The sequence below is a fragment of the Carcharhinus amblyrhynchos genome, chromosome 27 (assembly GCF_965287045.1).
Source record: "Carcharhinus amblyrhynchos chromosome 27, sCarAmb.v2.hapA, whole genome shotgun sequence".
NCBI lineage: Eukaryota > Metazoa > Chordata > Chondrichthyes > Carcharhiniformes > Carcharhinidae > Carcharhinus > Carcharhinus amblyrhynchos.
Window position 1 is genome coordinate 35648570 of NC_137350.1, and position 17346 is coordinate 35665915.

Genomic DNA, 17346 nt, shown 5'->3' on the forward strand with positions numbered 1-17346 from the left:
TAAGCCAACCCTCTCCACTCCGAGAGCACTAAACCTGGGAGAAGGATCCTAATTAGGAAACACGCACGTCTCAGTTAGTCTAAAGCAGGATTCTGCCTGACAGTCAAATTCCACTCAATGTGAGGAAGGGTCACTTGGAATGCAGTGTTCGTTAGGGCATGTCACTGCTGCCAGGAGAACATTGAAGAAGCTGACACTGATTCCCCCCACAATATTTCAAACAATGTGACAGTTTCAGCTAATGGAATCCCTCTGATGTGTCAATTCATGCAAATGTTCCATGCATTATTAATCAGCATTAAAATGTTGAGTTGATTTGAATTTTCAGCCAATCCTCTCCAATTGAAAACCCCTTGGATAAAATTATTTTTGACTTGAGAGACTTTTGAGATTTCCCGACGGGTGTGAAATAAAGTGCGTGTTTCAGGGGGCTTACAATTATTCTCAGGATCAATGAATAGGACATCTCCAATTGCCCGATCAAAGGAGCAACTAGCAGTACACTTAAGCAACGATTATATCAAATGACCTGGTGCTTCAATAAGATTACCCTGTCATTAGGGAGCCAAACAACATAAAAAAAAGCACGCAAGTATTTTTGTTTGGAAGGCAGAATTGTTCACGACCTCATAACAGCAATTCACAACATGTGCCACATATGGTGCTGTCATTATACAACTGAAGCTCAAGATGTTCGCTGAAAGCAGGTCGGAGATTTTTCTTTTTGATTAAGCGCCTGCAACCAGTCAGATAAACTGACTGCTACAATAATTGGCAGCCGTCAGTGAGTGTTTTCAAATCAAAGTTCAACGTCATGCCAGAGCACTTAAAAGTTTCAAATTACAAAACATAACCTCGGCTTCTAAAATCCTCCCGGTAAGAGTTTCCACTCCCAATATGTTAAAGGCACAGCTGCAGAGTCATGAACAGAGTTTGGTCTCTGGACTGAATTACAGGAGCAGTGTTACAATCTTAACACTTGCGGAAAAGGCACAAAACTTCAGAGTTTGAGGCAAACTGTGGCTTTGTAACCTCATGCTGCTCTACAACCTTCAAGGAATGCCGCATTCCTCCCTCCAATCCTGACCATCTGGGTTGAAGGATTTATCATATCAAGAAGATTTGAACAGGTTGGGTTCTATATCCATTGATGTTTAAAAGAAGCTTATTGAAACAAAGAAGATCCTGAGGGGATTGGTGAATTGGGCTATGTCTTCTGCTGTTGTACTGTCCACCAGCATCCCTGATTTCTACTGCTCCAACACTGATGGCCATGCCTTCATAAAGGTGCAGAATGGTGGCACAGTGGAGTTTGCACATTCTGCCCATGTCTGCGTGGGATTCCTCTGGGTGCTCCGGATTCCTCCCACAGTCCAAAGATGTGGGAGTTAGGTGAATCGGCCATGCTAAATTGCCCCTTGGTTTCATGGGAACTGTCTAGTGTAAATGCATGGGTTAAGGGGATGTGGTCTGGGTGGGATTGTGATCAGTGCAGATTCGATGGGCTGAATGGCCTTCTTCTGCAGTGTAGGATTCTGTGATTAGCACTGCTGCCTCACAGCGCCAGGGACCAGGGTTTGATTCCCAGCTTGGGTCACTGTCTGTTTGCAGATTCTCCCCGTGTCTGCGTGGGTTTCCTCTGGATGCTCCAACTCCCTCCTGCAGTTTAAAGATGCGTGGGATTGGCTGATTGACTGTGCTAAATTGCCTCTTAGTGGCAGGGAGACAAGCAGTGTACATACGTGACGCCAAAGTGGAATTGTTGGTGGTGCAGGCTTGATGGGTCAAATGGCCTCTTTCTGCACTATATGGATTCTGTGAACTACTTGGGGCTAGGCTAATGAATTCCTCCCAGAATGTTCCTGCTGTCTTTCTTCCTTTAAGGTGCTTTTTAAAACCTACTTCTTTGACCAGGTTTTTGATCATCTGTTTGTCCCAGTATTTCCCTTACGGATTCAGCAGCAATGTACCCCAAGGTTTGAATATCTTGCTTACAGGTTATTTTTGACAGGGGCCATTACAAACAGTCGCTGAAACTGAGCTTTCTGGCCTGTTTCACTCTGTTTTTTGTTACTGGGAAAGGTACCAACAAAGAGTCATTCATGCAGCAACTTTCAATGCTCAAAGCATCTATTTTTTCACTGAACAAATTCATGGCATAAGATTACAATCAATTAAGGTGTCTATACTCAACAAAACAATGCCACAATTTCAGTCCATTTCTTCCGCTCGGCTAATGCTTCCTGCTTCCCAGTTGCAAGAATTGCGACCACCCCAGTCCCAGAAAGTATCATCGTGGGACTCGGACAAGCGCGGATCAATATCTCCACCACCAACGTGTCAAGGGTTCATGGAAGCTACAGCGCAAGAAGCTGGTGATCTTAGCTACCGGTCTAATTGTCTGTTTTGCTGCCACACACACACTTATCTAAACACTAAGGATGGTTAAGAGTTACTTTCTCAAAGCTCTGCATCAACAATACATGAAATTTACAGAACAGAACAGGCCATTTGGCCCAACTGATCAATGCTTATTTAAGTGTTACTGGCACTTATTGCCAATAACTAAATGTCTTCAGGAAGGTGGTGGTGAACCGCCTTCTTGAACTCCTGCAATCCATGTGGTAACAGCAGTCCCACAGTAAGATGTCTCACAACACCAGGTTAAAGTCTGACAGGTTTATTTGGTATCAAACGCTACCAAAAGCTAGCGGCATTTGCTACCAAATAAACCTGTTGGACTTTAACCTGGTGTTCTGAGACTTCTTACTGTGTTTACCCCAGTCCAACGCCGGCATCTCCACATCATAACAGTGGTCCCACAGTGCTTCAGATTCCTCCCATAATCCAAAGATGTGCAGGTTAGATGGATTAGCCCTGCTAAATTGCTTCTCAATGTCCAAAGGTTAGGGGGATTAGCCAGGTAAATGTGTGGGATTACCAGGATAGAACAGACAGCCTGGGAAAGATGATCTGATGGGGAGTTGGTGCAGACTCGATGGGCCAAATGGCCTCCACTGCACTGTTGGGATTCTATGATTCTAGTTGGGATTTATTTGATAGTTACTATCAAATAAATCGGTTGGACTAAAACCTGGTGTTGTCAGACTTTTTACTGTGTTTACCCCAGTCCAACGCCAGCACATCCACATCTGCCTCGCTAAATATTTTTAAGACGCGGGTTGATGGGTTTTTGATAGGAGAGGGTTATGGGGAGAGGGCGGGAAAGTGGAACTGAGCAGCGACAGATCAGCCATGATCTTATTGAATGGCGGGGCAGGCTCGAAGGGCTGGATGGCCTACTCCTGCTCCTATTTCTTATGTTCTTATGTCTAGTTGGGATTCCCAGGGTTTTGTGCCAGATGAAGGAACAGCAATATTTCCAGCTCAACTTGCTGTGTGATGTGGAGGAGAACAGGGGAATTGCTGCCGCTCTCATGTATTCCATACAAGTCTCCTCCCACTCCTCATCATCCAACCTTAACTCCTTTAATGTCTTTCTCCCTCATTAACTAAGTTTCCCTCAGGATACCTGAATTTCCCTCAAGGATACTTATGTTATTTGTCTCAATCCCTTGAGGTAGCACATTCCATGTTCTAACCAACCCTCTTGCTGAAGAAATTTGCCTTCAATCCTTTCTTGGATTTATTAGTGATTATCTTCTATTTTTGGCCCCAAGTTTTGGATTAACCCAGAAGTGAAAACTTTTTCTCTCTGTCTACCCTTTCAAATCCTTTCACAATATTGAAAATCTGTTTTAGCTCAACCTTGTTGTTTTGGTCACGGAGGAGGACGTGAATAATTTGCTGAGTGTTAGCAATGGAAAGGTGGTAGGACTGGAGGGTCTCAATGACATTATTGTTACTAGAGAGGCGGTGCTCGACAGACTGGAGGGACTGATTGTGGACAAGTCCCCAGGACCGGATGGAATGCATCCACGGGTTCTGAAAGAAATGGCGGAGGTGATAGTGGATACCTTGGTGGTTATTTTCCAAACGTCGCTGGATTCCGGGGAAGTGCCAGAAGATTGGAAAACGGCTAATGTTACGTCATTGTTTAAGAAGGGTGGCAGGCAAAAGGCAGGGAATTATAGGCCGGTTAGTTTAACGTCTGTTGTAGGTAAAATGTTAGAATCCGTCATCAAGGAGGAAATAGCGAGGCATCTTGAGGGGAATTGCTTGATAGAGCAGACGCAGCACGGTTTCGTTAAGGGGAAGTCGTGTCTGACAAATTTATTGGAGTTCTATGAGGATGTGTCGAGGGCGGTGGATAGAGGAGAGCCGGAGGATGTGGTCTTTCTGGATTTTCAGAAGGCGTTTGACAAGGTACCTCACAAGAGGTTATTGCAGAAGGTAAGGGGGCATGGAGTTGGGGGTAGGGTGTTAGCGTGGATAGAAGATTGGTTGTCAAATAGGAGGCAGAGAGTGGGGGTTAATGGGTGCTATTCGGATTGGCGGTTGGTGACTAGTGGAGTGCCTCAGGGGTCGGTGCTGGGGCCTCAGCTATTCACCATTTATATAGATGATCTGGAGGAGGGAACCGAGTGTATGGTGTTGAAATTTGCTGACGACACTAAGATTGGTGGAACGGCAAATTGCGCAGAGGGTGTGGAGAGTCTGCAGAAGGATCTAGATAGGCTGGGCGAATGAGCCAGGAACTGGCAAATGGAATTTAATGTTGGCAAGTGTGAGGTGGTCCACTTTGGTAGGAATAATGGTAGGAAGGACTATTACTTACGTGGCAAAAAACTGCAGCAGGCGACGGTGCAGAGGGACCTCGGGGTCCTTGTGCATGAGTCGCAAAAACCCAGCTTGCAGGTGCAGCAGGTGGTCAGGAAGGCAAATGGGATGCTGGCCTTCATAGCGAGGGGGATTGAATATAAAAGTAGGGAGGTCTTGCTGCAGCTGTATAGGGCATTGGTGAGGCCGCAGCTGGAGTACTGTGTGCAGTTTTGGTCGTCGCACTTACGCAAGGATATTTTGGCCTTGGAGGGAGTGCAGAGGAGGTTTACTAGGCTGACATCGGAGTTGAGGGGGTTGAGCTATGAGGAGAGGCTGAATAAACTAAGCTTGTACTCGTTAGAGTTTAGAAGAATGAGGGGAGATCTCATTGAGACATATAAGATGATGAATGGGATGGATAGGATAGAGGTGGAGAGACTCTTCCCGCTCAGAAAGGACAGTAGGACTAGGGGGCACAGCCTCAAGATAAAGGGGGGGGTGGTTTAGAACGGAGTTGAGGAGGAACTTCCTCACTCAAAGGGTGGTGAATCTCTGGAATTCTCTGCCCGTTGAAGTAGTGGAGGCTGCCTCGCTAAATATTTTTAAGACGCGGGTTGATGGGTTTTTGATAAGCGAGGGGATTAAGGGGAGAGGGGAGAGGGCGGGAATGTGGAACTGAGCCACGACAGATCAGCCATGATCTTATTGAATGGCGGGGCAGGCTCGAAGGGCTAGATGGCCTACTCCTGCTCCTATTTCTTATGTTCTTATGTTGTTCTTTCCAAAGAAAAACGCCCCAAACTGTTCAGTCTTTCCTGATAGTTATAAACTTTCAGTTCTAGTAGCACCTTGTCAATTCCTCTTAGCACGTTCTCCAATCCCTTGATATCTTTATTTGATACAAGTTTAACATAACATCTCCGCTTTTCAACATAATTGCCAATAGCCTTTTCAAGTGCAGCGTTTTTCAATGAGTTAGGGCATTCTGACCTTAATGTGAAGCAGTTGGCCCCAGTTGTGAAATATCTAGCCAGCTGATGAAGAAGTAGATAGACAATATACTTGTATATATAGATTTAAAACACAGCCAAACAGGCTGTGTATCAACCTGCAAACCTCTCTAACACACACCAAGACTTCAGGGAGCATACTGGAGAACATGGTCCTGTCTACATCAATGGGGACCAAATAGAAATGGTCGAGCTCTTCAAGTTTTTAGGTGTCCAACTCACCAACAACCTGTCCTGGTCCCCCCAATGCCAACACTACTGTTAAGAAAGGCCATCAACACCTCTATTTACTCATGAGGCTAAGGAAATTTGGCATGTCACCAACTTCTACAGGTGCACCATAGAAAGCATTCTTTTTGGTGTAAGACAGCTTGGTATGGCTCCTGTTCTGCCCAAGTGCACATGAAACTACAAAGGGTTGTGAATGAAGCTCAATCCATCATGCAGGCCAGCCTGCCTTCCACTAACACTGTCTACACTTCCCACTGCCTCAGCAAAGCAGCCAGCATAATCAAGAATGCCATGCATCCTAGACATATACTCTTCCATCTTTTTCGTCGGGAAAATAATGCAAATGTCTGAGGTCACATACCAATCGACTCAAGTACAACTTCTTCCCTGCTTCCATCAGACTTCTGAATGGACCTACCTTGCATTAAGTTGATCTTTGTCTATACCCTAGCTAAGACTGTAACACCACATTCTGTGCTCCCTCCTTTGCTTCCCCAGGTACGGTATGCTTTGTCTGGATAGCGCGCAAGAAACAATACTTTTCATTGTATGTTAATACATGTGATACTAACAAATCAAATCAAATCCAAGATTCAATGAGTGGAGTGCCTCAGGGGTAGGTGCTATTTATATCAATGATCACAGGGACCAAATGTATGTTTGCTAAATTTGCTGAGGAGAGCAAATTGTGAAGAGGATGTAAGAAGTTTAAGTGAATGGCCAAAAATTTGGCAGATGGATATAATGTGGCAAATTGTGAACTTGGCTACTTTGGTAGGAAGAATAGAATAGAATAGAATAGCAGGATATCATTTAGATGGAGAGAGATTGCAGAACTCTGAGACAGAGGGATCTGGTACAGGAATCACAAAAAGTTAGTATATGGGTAGAACAAGTGATTAGGAAGGCAAATGGAAAGGGGAATGGAATATAAAACTTGAGATATTTTACTGCACTTCTACTAGGTGTTGGTGAGGTCAAATCTGGACTGCTGTGTACAGTTTTGGTCTCCTTGTTTAAGAAATAAAAATTATTGGAAGCAGCTCCGAGAAGGTTCACTCGATTCCTTGAATGGGATGTTTACGTTATAGGAAAGATTTGACTTGTATCTGCTGGAGTTTAGAAGAATGAGAGGTGATCTTATTGAAGCACACAAGACCCTGAGGAAGCGTTACAAGATGGATGCCAAAAAGATGTTTCCTCTTGTGGGAGAGACAGATCTAGAGGACACAGTTTAAGAATAAGGATTCTCCCTTTTAAGACTGAGATGAGATTATTTTTTTCTCTCAGACAGTTGAGTCTGTGGAACTCTCTTCCCCAGAGAGTGCTGTAGGCTGGGTCATTAAATATTTTTAAGGCTGAGTTAGTCAGATACTTGACTGACAAGGGTGTGAAAGGGTACCAGGATAGCAAAGAAAGTGGAGTCAAGGTCATATTCTGATCAGAACTTATTGAATAGCAAAGCAGGCTCAATGGGCTGATTGGCCTACTCCTGCACCTGACACATATGTTCGTACGCCAATGACTGCAGGAAGAGCAGTAGAGATTCCTGATCAGTCACATGATGAAAAGAACATTAGAGCTTCCATCGTGACTAGACTCAGAATCCCTACAGTGCAGGAGGAGGCCATTCAGCCCATCAAGTCTGCACCGACCTCAATCCCACCCAAATCCTGTCTTCGTAGCCCCACGGATTTACCTGGCTTATCTCCGACTCTAGGATCAATTTAGCATGGCCAATCAACCTAACCCACACATCTTTAGGCTGTGGGAGGAAACCAGAGCATCTGGAGGAGACCCACGCAGACACATAGAGAAAGTGCAGAATCCACACAGACAGTGATCCAAGCCAGGAATTGAACCCCGGTCCCTGGCGGTCAGACGCAGCAGCGCTAATCGCTGTGCCACCGTGCCGCAGCACGTAGCACATTTTACTATCTAACCAACCCTCTTGCTGAAGAAATTTGCCTTCAATCATTTCTTGGATTTATTAGTGATTATCTTCTATTTTTGGCCCCAAGTTTTGGACTCACCCAGAAGTGAAAACTTTTTCCCTACGTCTACCCTTTCAAACCTTTTCACAACATTGAACATTTGTATCAGCTCAACCTTCTCCTTTCCAAAGGAAAGCGCCCCAAACCATTCAGTCTTTCCTGATAGTTATAAACTTTCATTTCTTGTACCACCTTGTCAATTCCTTTTAGCACCTTCTCCAAGCCCTCTATATCTTTATTTGATACAAATTTAACATAACATCTCTGCTTTTCAACATAACTGCCAATAGCCTTTCCAAGTGCAGTGTTTTTCAACGAGTTAGAGCATTCTGACCTTAATGTGAAGCAGTTGGCCCCAGTTGTGAAATATCTAGCCAGCTGATGAAGTAGATAGACAACATACATGTATATAGAGATTTAAAACCCAGCCAAACAGGCTCTGTAACTACCTGCAAACCTTTCTAACACACACCGAGACTTCAGGAAGCACAGTGGAGAACATGCCCCTGTCCACATCAATGTGGAGTGAGTAGAAATGGTCAAGAGCTTCAAGTTTTCAGGTGTCCAGATCACCAACAACCTGTCCTGGTCCACCCATGCCGACACTATAGTTAAGAATGCCCACCAACACCTCTACTTTCTCAAGAGGCTAAGGAAATTTGGTATGCTAGCTACAACTCTCACCAACTTCTACAGATGCATTATAGAAAGCATTCTTTCTGATTGCATCACAGCTTGGTATGGCTCCTGCTCTGCCCAAGTCTGCAAGAAACTACAAAGGGTCATGAATAAAGCCCAGTCCATTACTCAAACCAGCCTCTTATCCATTGACACTGTCTACCCTTCCTGCTGCCTCAGAAACATGGATGCATAATTAAGGACTCCACGCCCCTGGATATTTTCTCTTCCACCTTCTTCCTTGGGAAATAGATACAAAAGTCTGAGATCACATACCAACTGACTCAAGAACAGCTTCTTCTCTGCTGTCATCAGACTTTTGAATGGACCTACCTCGGATTAAGTTGATCTTTCTCTACACTCTAGCTATGACTGTAATACTACATTCTGCACTCTCTTGTTTCCTATATACGGTATGCTTTGTCTGGATAGCACGCAAAAAACAATACTTTTCATTGCATACTAATATATATGACAATAACAAATCAAATCAAATCCAAGGTTTAACAAGTGGAGGTTCACAGGGATAGGTGCTGGGGCCTCACCTATATATATCAATGATCAAAACGACCAAATGCACGACTGCTAAATTTGTTGATAGCACCAAAATAGGTAGGAGAGCAAATTGTGAAGAGGAAATAAGGAGATTAAGTGAATGGGCAAAGATTTGGCAGATGGAATATAATGTGGCAAAATGTGAACTTGGCTATTTTGGTATGAAGAATAGCAGTATATCATTTGGATGGAGAGAGGCTGCAAGACTCTGTGAGACAGAGGGATCTGGTACAGGAATCATAAAAAGTTAGTATATGGGTAGAACAAGCAATTAGAAAGGCAAATGGAATGTTGTCATTATTGGAAAGGGGAATGGAATATAAAAGTAGAGATATTTTACTGCAGTTCTACAGGGTATTGGTGAGGTCACATCTGGACTGCTTGTACAGTTTTGGTCTCCTTGTTTAAGAAATAAAAATTATTGGAAGCAGCTCAGAGAAGGTTCACTTGACTGATTCCTTGAATGGGATGTTTACGTTATAGGAAAGTTGGACAGATTGGGCTTGTACCTGCTGGAGTTTAGAAGATGAGAGGTGATCTTATCGAAAGATACAAGATCCTGAGGGGGTGTTACAAGGTAGATGCCAAAAAGATGTTTCCTCTTGTGGGAGAGACCAGATCTAAAGGACACAATTTAAGAATAAGGAATCTCCCTTTTAAGACTGAGATGAGACTTTTTTCTCTCTCAGGCAGTTGAATCTGTGGAACTCTCTTCCCCAGACAGTAGTGTAGGCTGGGTCATTAAATATTTATAAGGCTGAGTTAGACAGATTCTTGATTGACAAGGGTGTCAAAGGGTAACAGGATAGCAAGGTCACATTCAGATCAGATCTTATGGAATAGTGAAGCAGGCTCAATGGGCTGATTGGCATACGAACATAGATGTCAGGTGCAGGAGTAAGCCAATGACAGATGGGGAGAGTGGGATTGATTCCATGATGTAAAGGACATTGGAGCCTCCATTATGACTAATCACAACTCTGGACAACAACACGCATCTAATATGCTGTCACAGCGACTCAGATTCCTTGTGGGGTGTGGCTGGTGGGGAGGTGGGTGGCAGTTGTCCCAGTTGGCTGGGCAGCCAGTGTGGATTCGACAGGTGCCAACAGCACGGTGTTGAATCCCCGTTCCAAGCAGGATGGCTTCAGAACTGTGTGTGTGTGTGTGTGTGTGTGTGTGTGTGTGTGTGTGTGTGTGTGGGTTGGGGGGTGGGTTGGGGGGGGGGGGGGGGGGGGGCGCACGCACAGTGGCTAACACTGCTGCTTCACAGCACCAGGGGCCCAGTTCAATTCCCACCTTGGATCACTGTCTGTGTGGCGTTTGCACATTCTCCCCACGTCTGCATGGGTTTGTTTCCTCCAGGTGCTCCGGTTTTCTCCCACAGTCCAAACACGTGCGGGTTAGGTGGACTGGCCGTGCTAAATTGACCCTAGCGTTGGGGGATTAGCAGAGTAAATGTGTGGGATTATGGGAATAGGGCCTGGGTGGGATTGTGATCAGTACAGTCCTGATGGGCCAAATGGCCTTCTTCTATATTTCAGGGATCTATGAAGAAGCTGACTCCATGCTGTCCAGTGGAGGTTGCATTGCTGTGGGTTGAAGCTGCCCCCAGATGGAGAATTGAAGAAAAAGAAAACACACAGACTTCTCAGAACCTCCTGTGAGTGTCTATGTGCAGCCCATCCAATTCCTAAATTGCACTAAAACAGCTAACCTTTCCCAATGGCTGAGTGCAGCTTCCAACCCAACTCTCACTTGGAGTTAAAGAAAATCAAGGAGGTTTCAGGATTGATCCTTTGCCATTGCTCAGTTAATGCGGGCACCAGGAATGCTGGAATTGCCCCAAGCTTTACCTCAACTGGAAGAGATGGAGAAAAATCAATCAGGACTCCACCTCCTGAATGTTATTGAGTAAATATTATTGCATAAAAGTTTTCTTTTTACGCAATAAGCAGGAGAGTGGGTAGGAGTAAGGCAAAGATGGAATTTCCTCTGTTCATGTTCAATTACTGACTGCGCAAACACAGTAGAATAGTTTCTAGCAACATTTCATCACGTGCATTTAGGCTTTGTTAGAATTTCCCTCGATGAGTAATCTTGCTTCATTTGAGATGTTGGCTACGCAGAGTCAGCAAAATAAAACTGTCCCTACTTCAGCTAAGGACAAGGTGTGACATAAGCATATTTATTCACAGCCCCCACACCTCCCTTCATCCACTGCTCAGCTCCCTGCCAACATTCACTGGCTAGAATAATACTTGGAGCATTGCCACTTGAGCACAATACCAAAAGACTGTCATCACCTGTGGGAACGGTACCTTGTAAAAATTAAAGGCTTTCAGTTGATGGCAACATCCTCTTTATAGAGAGGTTAAATGACTCATCTGAGAGATAACAGGAGACTCGAAACATTCAGAACATGACAAGTAGGTTATACAATGAGAACTCCATTTCAATCTGAAGCATGAATTGTTAAATTTGAAATACGCATGGTCTGGGAGCCAGTGTAGATCAGCGAGGACAGGGAGACTGGGTGAACTGGACTTGGTGCAGGTTAGGAAATGGGCAGCAGGGTTTTGGTTGAGTCTGTCTCGCTCACTCAGAACCCATAATGATGTTTCGTGTAGGAAATGCAAGTGTCAACCTTGCTCAATAATCGTGGCTCTGCAGAAATTGGCCCAGCACAATGTTATTGCGGGCAGGTGGAAAGCGTTCAACTTCCTGGGCCCCAACATCCTTCGCTTTGATGAATTAAAAAAAATACAACTTACTTTAAACTACAAAGCACAAGGCCACAGGATCTGAAAGGGTTCTGATCTGTTTCTCATAGGCTCTGTTTCCTATGTAACAATTGTATTTCTATTGTCTTTTTCGTACTATGTTGCTATCAGGAAATAAATCGTGTGCTGAGTTGCACAACTTGCTCCTGTACTACAACTCTGTGGTCCATGTAGTGGTATCCAGCCAAGGGTTGACTTTACCTCTGCTGAATGTGATCAGGGAACACTGGCAAAGCTACATCCATCCCTGTTCTGTGGCACTGGTGGCAGCCGCTATATCACCCTCTGTTTGCTAATGCCAGGCAAAATTCCAATAGGATGTGGACGCTCTGACTTCCAGGAGTGGACAAATTATATTTCCCCATCCTATCCTTTCCACATCCCAGTCCATTTCTCATTCCCAAGTTTCTGGATTGAATAAAGCCTTGTTAAAAAAGAAAATGGAGGATTGCTTTGATTCCGTCTCATTCCTGGAAGTCCAGCTGCACTTAGCTTTGAACTGTAATTCCCTCTCTCTCTGTACTCCATCTTTTCTTATGACTGCTTCATGTGCCAAATTTAAAATGTAGGGAAGGTCATACAGCAGCTCCAGGCCAACATGTACAATTACAGTCACAGTAGGGGTCAGCAGTACTTACAGATATCACAACAACGGCACAGTGGCTAGCACTGCTGCCTCACTGTGCCAGGGACCCGAGTTCAATTCCGGCCTTGGATCACTGTCTGTACAGAGTTCGCACATTCTCCCCGTGTCTGCATGGGTTTCTGCCGGGTGCTCCGGTTTCCTCGCACAGTCCAAAGATCTCCAGGTTAGATGGATTGGCCATACTAAATTGCCCCTTAGTGTCAGGGGGACTAGCAGGGTGAATAAGTGGGGTTATGGAAATAGGGCTTGGGTGGGATTGTGGCTAGTGCAGACTTGATGGGCCAAGTGGCCTCCTTCCGCACTGTAAGGATTCTATTCTCTTATAATAACCACGTTTAATGTACAAGGATATAAAATGACCAGTGTGCTGTCAGTTCTCTCAGTACCTCATCAACCAAGCACTGGCAATACTCCAGTGCCACACCTAAACTGTGACGCCTAACTAGTGAATGTCAGTGAGCTCTGTCAATGAGAGTTGGGGATGGAAAAGGAGCAAACGGAATCACAGAATGTTCCAGGCCCAGGAGGAGGGCACATGAATCTGTTAAGCACTTGTCACAGCTCTGCAAGAGCGACTCCCACCCTTGTGCCCTTCCCACCTACACCACTTAATAACACAGCTACAACCAATCCCACAGAATCAGCAGTTACTCAGAGAGATGAGAAACATTGGGGTTATTCTTCACCAAGAGAGTTTTAATAGAAGTGTTCATAAACAGGGGGGTTACTGCTTTCTGTGGCAGAAGGACGATAAACAGAGATCGCCAATTTAATATAACGGCAAAAGAATGAGGGGGAAATGAATAGAATTTATTCTAAGCAGTGAAATACGATGCTTTAGAATACACTGCCTGAAAGGATGGTGGAAGTAAATTCAATAATAAACTTTGAAAAGGAAATTAGATAAATACTTCAACGGGAAAAATTGCAGGGGAACAAAATGAACTGGATAACTCTTTCAAAGAGCTGGCACAAGCCCAGTAGATCATCTGGCTTCCTTCTGTGGCATATCAGTCAATGATTCCACATAACAACGGTTGAAGTTTATTTATTAGAGTCACAAATGGGCTTACATTCACACTGCAATGAAGTTACTGTGAAAATCCTCTAGTCGCCACACTCCGGCGCTTGTTCGGATAAACTGAGGGAGAATTTAGCATGGCTAATTCAGCTAACCTGCACATCTTTGGACTGTGGGAGGAAACCAGAGCACCCGGGGGAAACCCACACAGACACAGGGAGAACATGCAGACTCCATACAGACAGTGACCCAAACCAGGGAAATCGAACCCGGGTCCTTAGTGCTGTGTGGCAGCATGGCTAACCACCGTGCCACCAAAACAGTAGGGGCAAGAGACAGGAGAGTGATGTTGACACCACAATCAAATCAGCCATGATCTTACCGAATGGTACAGCAAGCTCTAAGGGCCAAATAGCTTACTGCTGCTCCTAACCCCTATGTTCCTATATGTACTTCTGGCAGGGTCAGTGGGCAGGACTGATGACTTTGCCTGCTTTATCAACTCTTCAACACAAGGACAGATGAACCCAACTCTACCTACTACAGCTCAATATTAGACCACTTCATTCCAATTGTGCAGCTAAACTGTATTCAAATTCCAACTTTGTACGTCACCTATACCAGAAGCTCCACATTAGAACAGGCAACGCATCAAAAAGTGAACCCTTTATCATAGTGTAAAGTGAACAGAATTTGGAGGGAATTTGATAAATACACACCACTCTCGCAGCTCGCTCTTGAGATTCGCACTTCCTGCAGAACCATGGACCAGTTGGGACGTGAACAATTCCATAACAAGCTGCAAATAGAAACAGAGGGAAAGCAACCATAAATACACAATAATCCACAAACAAGCTTTTAACAAGTCACAGCAACACACCCTACATATTCATTTCCTTCCCTCTCTTCAAGGTGCTAGTGTAGAGTTGCTGGTAGCACCCCCGCCCCCACCCTAGCTGCACTACCTTTGGTGATGACCCTTCAACCTTCTCTCTGCGCTCGCACACACATTATGTATAAACAGTACGATATCAGAAACCTTCTGGCCCAACGCCAAGAACACCTGTACAATTTCATAATCCAAACACCTGACTCTGTTCCTGATCGCAGGATTAATTTTATTTAATTCATTATTTATTTTAAAACATCTCTGCCCCGCACTGGCTGTTTGGTCAGTGCAGTACAGAGTTGGAGAGTTCCAGGATAGATTACCCCAGCCTGCAACAAGATAGTATCACGAGGAGAGTTGGGGAGAAACTGTTAGAGTCCGATCTGTCTGCGCCAGTTGTAATCGGTTACCAGGCAGTCATTTTCCCATACATGCATGGACAGTGAGTTGGCAAGCTATTCAACTGTGGAGGATATAGACAGGCAAACCAGATCCTGTCCAATCACAGGATGCACAATTTTAAAATTCTCTTTCTCACGTTTGGATCCCTCCATAGCCTTACTTCTCCATCTCTGCAACCCAGCAAATACACCACCTTTCACTGAGTCTGGCCTTGGTGCATCCTCCACCTTCCAGTGATTCTGGTCTCTTGTGCATCCCCCACCTTCCACTGATTCTGGTCTCTTGCACATCCCCAACCTCCCCCCCACCCCCCACACTGGTGAACTTGACTACAGCCAACTGGGCCCCAAGCTCAGGAAGTCCCACTTTAATCTCCCCCCAGTGTTCTCTCCTTTAAGACACACTAAAACCTGACTCCTTGACCAAGCTTTTGGTCACCTATCCTAATGTCATCTTCCTTGGCCCACTGCCAACTGCTTTGTCTAGTTACCTTCCTGCAGCATATTGTGAGATGTTTAACCATACTTAAGCATACTTTAAGATATAAGTGCTGTTTTACTGGCTGGTGCCCTCCCTCTTCGCTACCCCTTGTAACCGAGACTCATGTTATTGAGGAGACTAAGTTTATTTATTTATTAGTCAAAAGTAGGCTTAGATTAACCCTGCAATGAAGCTACTGTGAAAATCCTCTAGTCACCACACTCCGGCACCTGTTCGGGTACACTGAGGGAGAATTTAGCACAGCCAATGCACCAAAGCAGCACGTCTTTTTGGACTGTGGGTGGAAATGGGAACACCTGGAGGGAACTCATGCAGACATGGGGAGACTCTGCACAGACAGTGACCCAAGCCAGGAGTCGAACCCGGGGATCCCTGTTACTGAGGCAGCAGTGCTAACCATTGTGCCACCCCTACTATGCCACTTTGGCTCACTCTGCCAGTCTAGGGGGAGTTGAGCCTGGGGATTTTCTACTGGATATATTTTAATACCATATTAAGTGGTGCACTGAAGCAGGAGCCCACTGGGCTGAAGTTAGAGCTTCTGGATGGTTGTATAAACAGTAGACAAGTTGTTGCTAACAGCGATCCCAGCAACTAACAACCAACGTCACCTGTCAATCACACAAGTGTAGGTGAACAAGAAGCTCCCTCAATGTTACTCCCCACTGAACACCCGGCATTCCGCCTATTGATAGTTCTGCTAACGGATTATTAATCACACACAGGTCAATGTGGCGCACTTAAAAAGTACATCAAACGCCAGAGAGAGAGAGAAGGGGAAAAAAGTTAGATTGCATTTTTTTTTAAAAAAAACATAGGCTTGCAATTACAGATCACAATATTTAAAACATAAGCGTTAGCAAATATAAAACGTAACCAAAAAAAACACACACACACACACAAGCAAGTCTACGTGACTGACAACTGGCCTCCTCCGGCCATAGGGAGGAAAAAAAAGACCGGATTAATTGTTGCAACTTCTTGGTTTGAAGATGTTGCTATCACTGGCATTTTTTCAAACATTGTCGATTTGGGGAGGGGGGAATTGAATTTTCAAGGTGTGAAATGAAGTAGTTAAGCAACTACACCACATCCTCTTACAAGCCTTATTTTTTTAAAAAAAAATATGCCTTCTCCTTCCCCTCTCTCTCTCCCCTCTTTACCTTGATGGACAGCAACATTGCAACCATGCCCGTCACAGTAAACCAAAGGGTTCTCAGCCCATCCCCTCTCGTCAGAACACACGCAGCAACCTCCAACCATCTCCTTCATAATTCCCAGCCCGTCCCGATGTGCTTCTGAAAACTAGTTACAACAAAGTAACCCAGAGCATCTCCTCTCCGACACATTGTTTCCCCATGTCTCTCTCTCACACAGAGGGAGGGGGGAGTCCCGTCCCTCTCTCAATGCATTGCAACCATTACCAAGGCGCAAGCGCTGCTCATTCCGAGAACTATGGTCGCAAAGAATAAATTCTACGGTTCGCCGACGCAGCGCCGATCGAAGCGGCCGGGAAGGGTGATTTCGCTAAACAAAAAGAGGCTCCTCTCTTTTTCATGTATTACCTATTTCGGCACGGTGAATATGTTCATGCAACGCCCTTGGCATCTTAAAGAGAAAAAAAACAGCAGCCATCCCACCCCATCCTGACTATTAGAAAGCAAAATTACACCCAACTGGCCAAAAGGCTTGCATGGTCAATCAAAAGGGGACAAGTTTTTGTAGAGTGTCTCAGAGGAGGAGAGGGAGGGAATTAAGGAGGGCATAAGGGAAATGAGAGGGGAGGGAGGAGGAAATTAAGAAGGAGGGTGGAAGGGAGGAGGGAATTAACAGGGCAGGCAGGAGTGAATGAAGTGGGAGGAGGGAGTTAAAGAGCATGGAGACCTCCAAGGGGATGGTACAGTTGGCATTGCT

General features: G+C 45.0%; 1 protein-coding gene across 6 annotated transcripts in view; it reads right to left on the reverse strand.

Annotated features, from left to right (window-relative positions):
• The window catches only part of LOC145359297 (protein AF-10-like), a 199708-nt gene extending 182864 nt beyond the window's left edge, over positions 1-16844 (reverse strand). For all 6 annotated transcript variants that reach the window (XM_080213858.1, XM_080213857.1, XM_080213856.1 and 3 more), the window contains exons 1-2: positions 16596-16844; positions 14360-14439 (exon numbers count right to left, since the gene is read on the reverse strand). In XM_080213858.1, the coding sequence (XP_080069984.1) occupies positions 14360-14439; positions 16596-16704 (189 nt within the window). In that variant the 5' untranslated portion in view covers positions 16705-16844. The remainder of the gene's footprint in view (positions 1-14359; positions 14440-16595) is intronic.
• Positions 16845-17346: the final 502 nt, after the last annotated feature.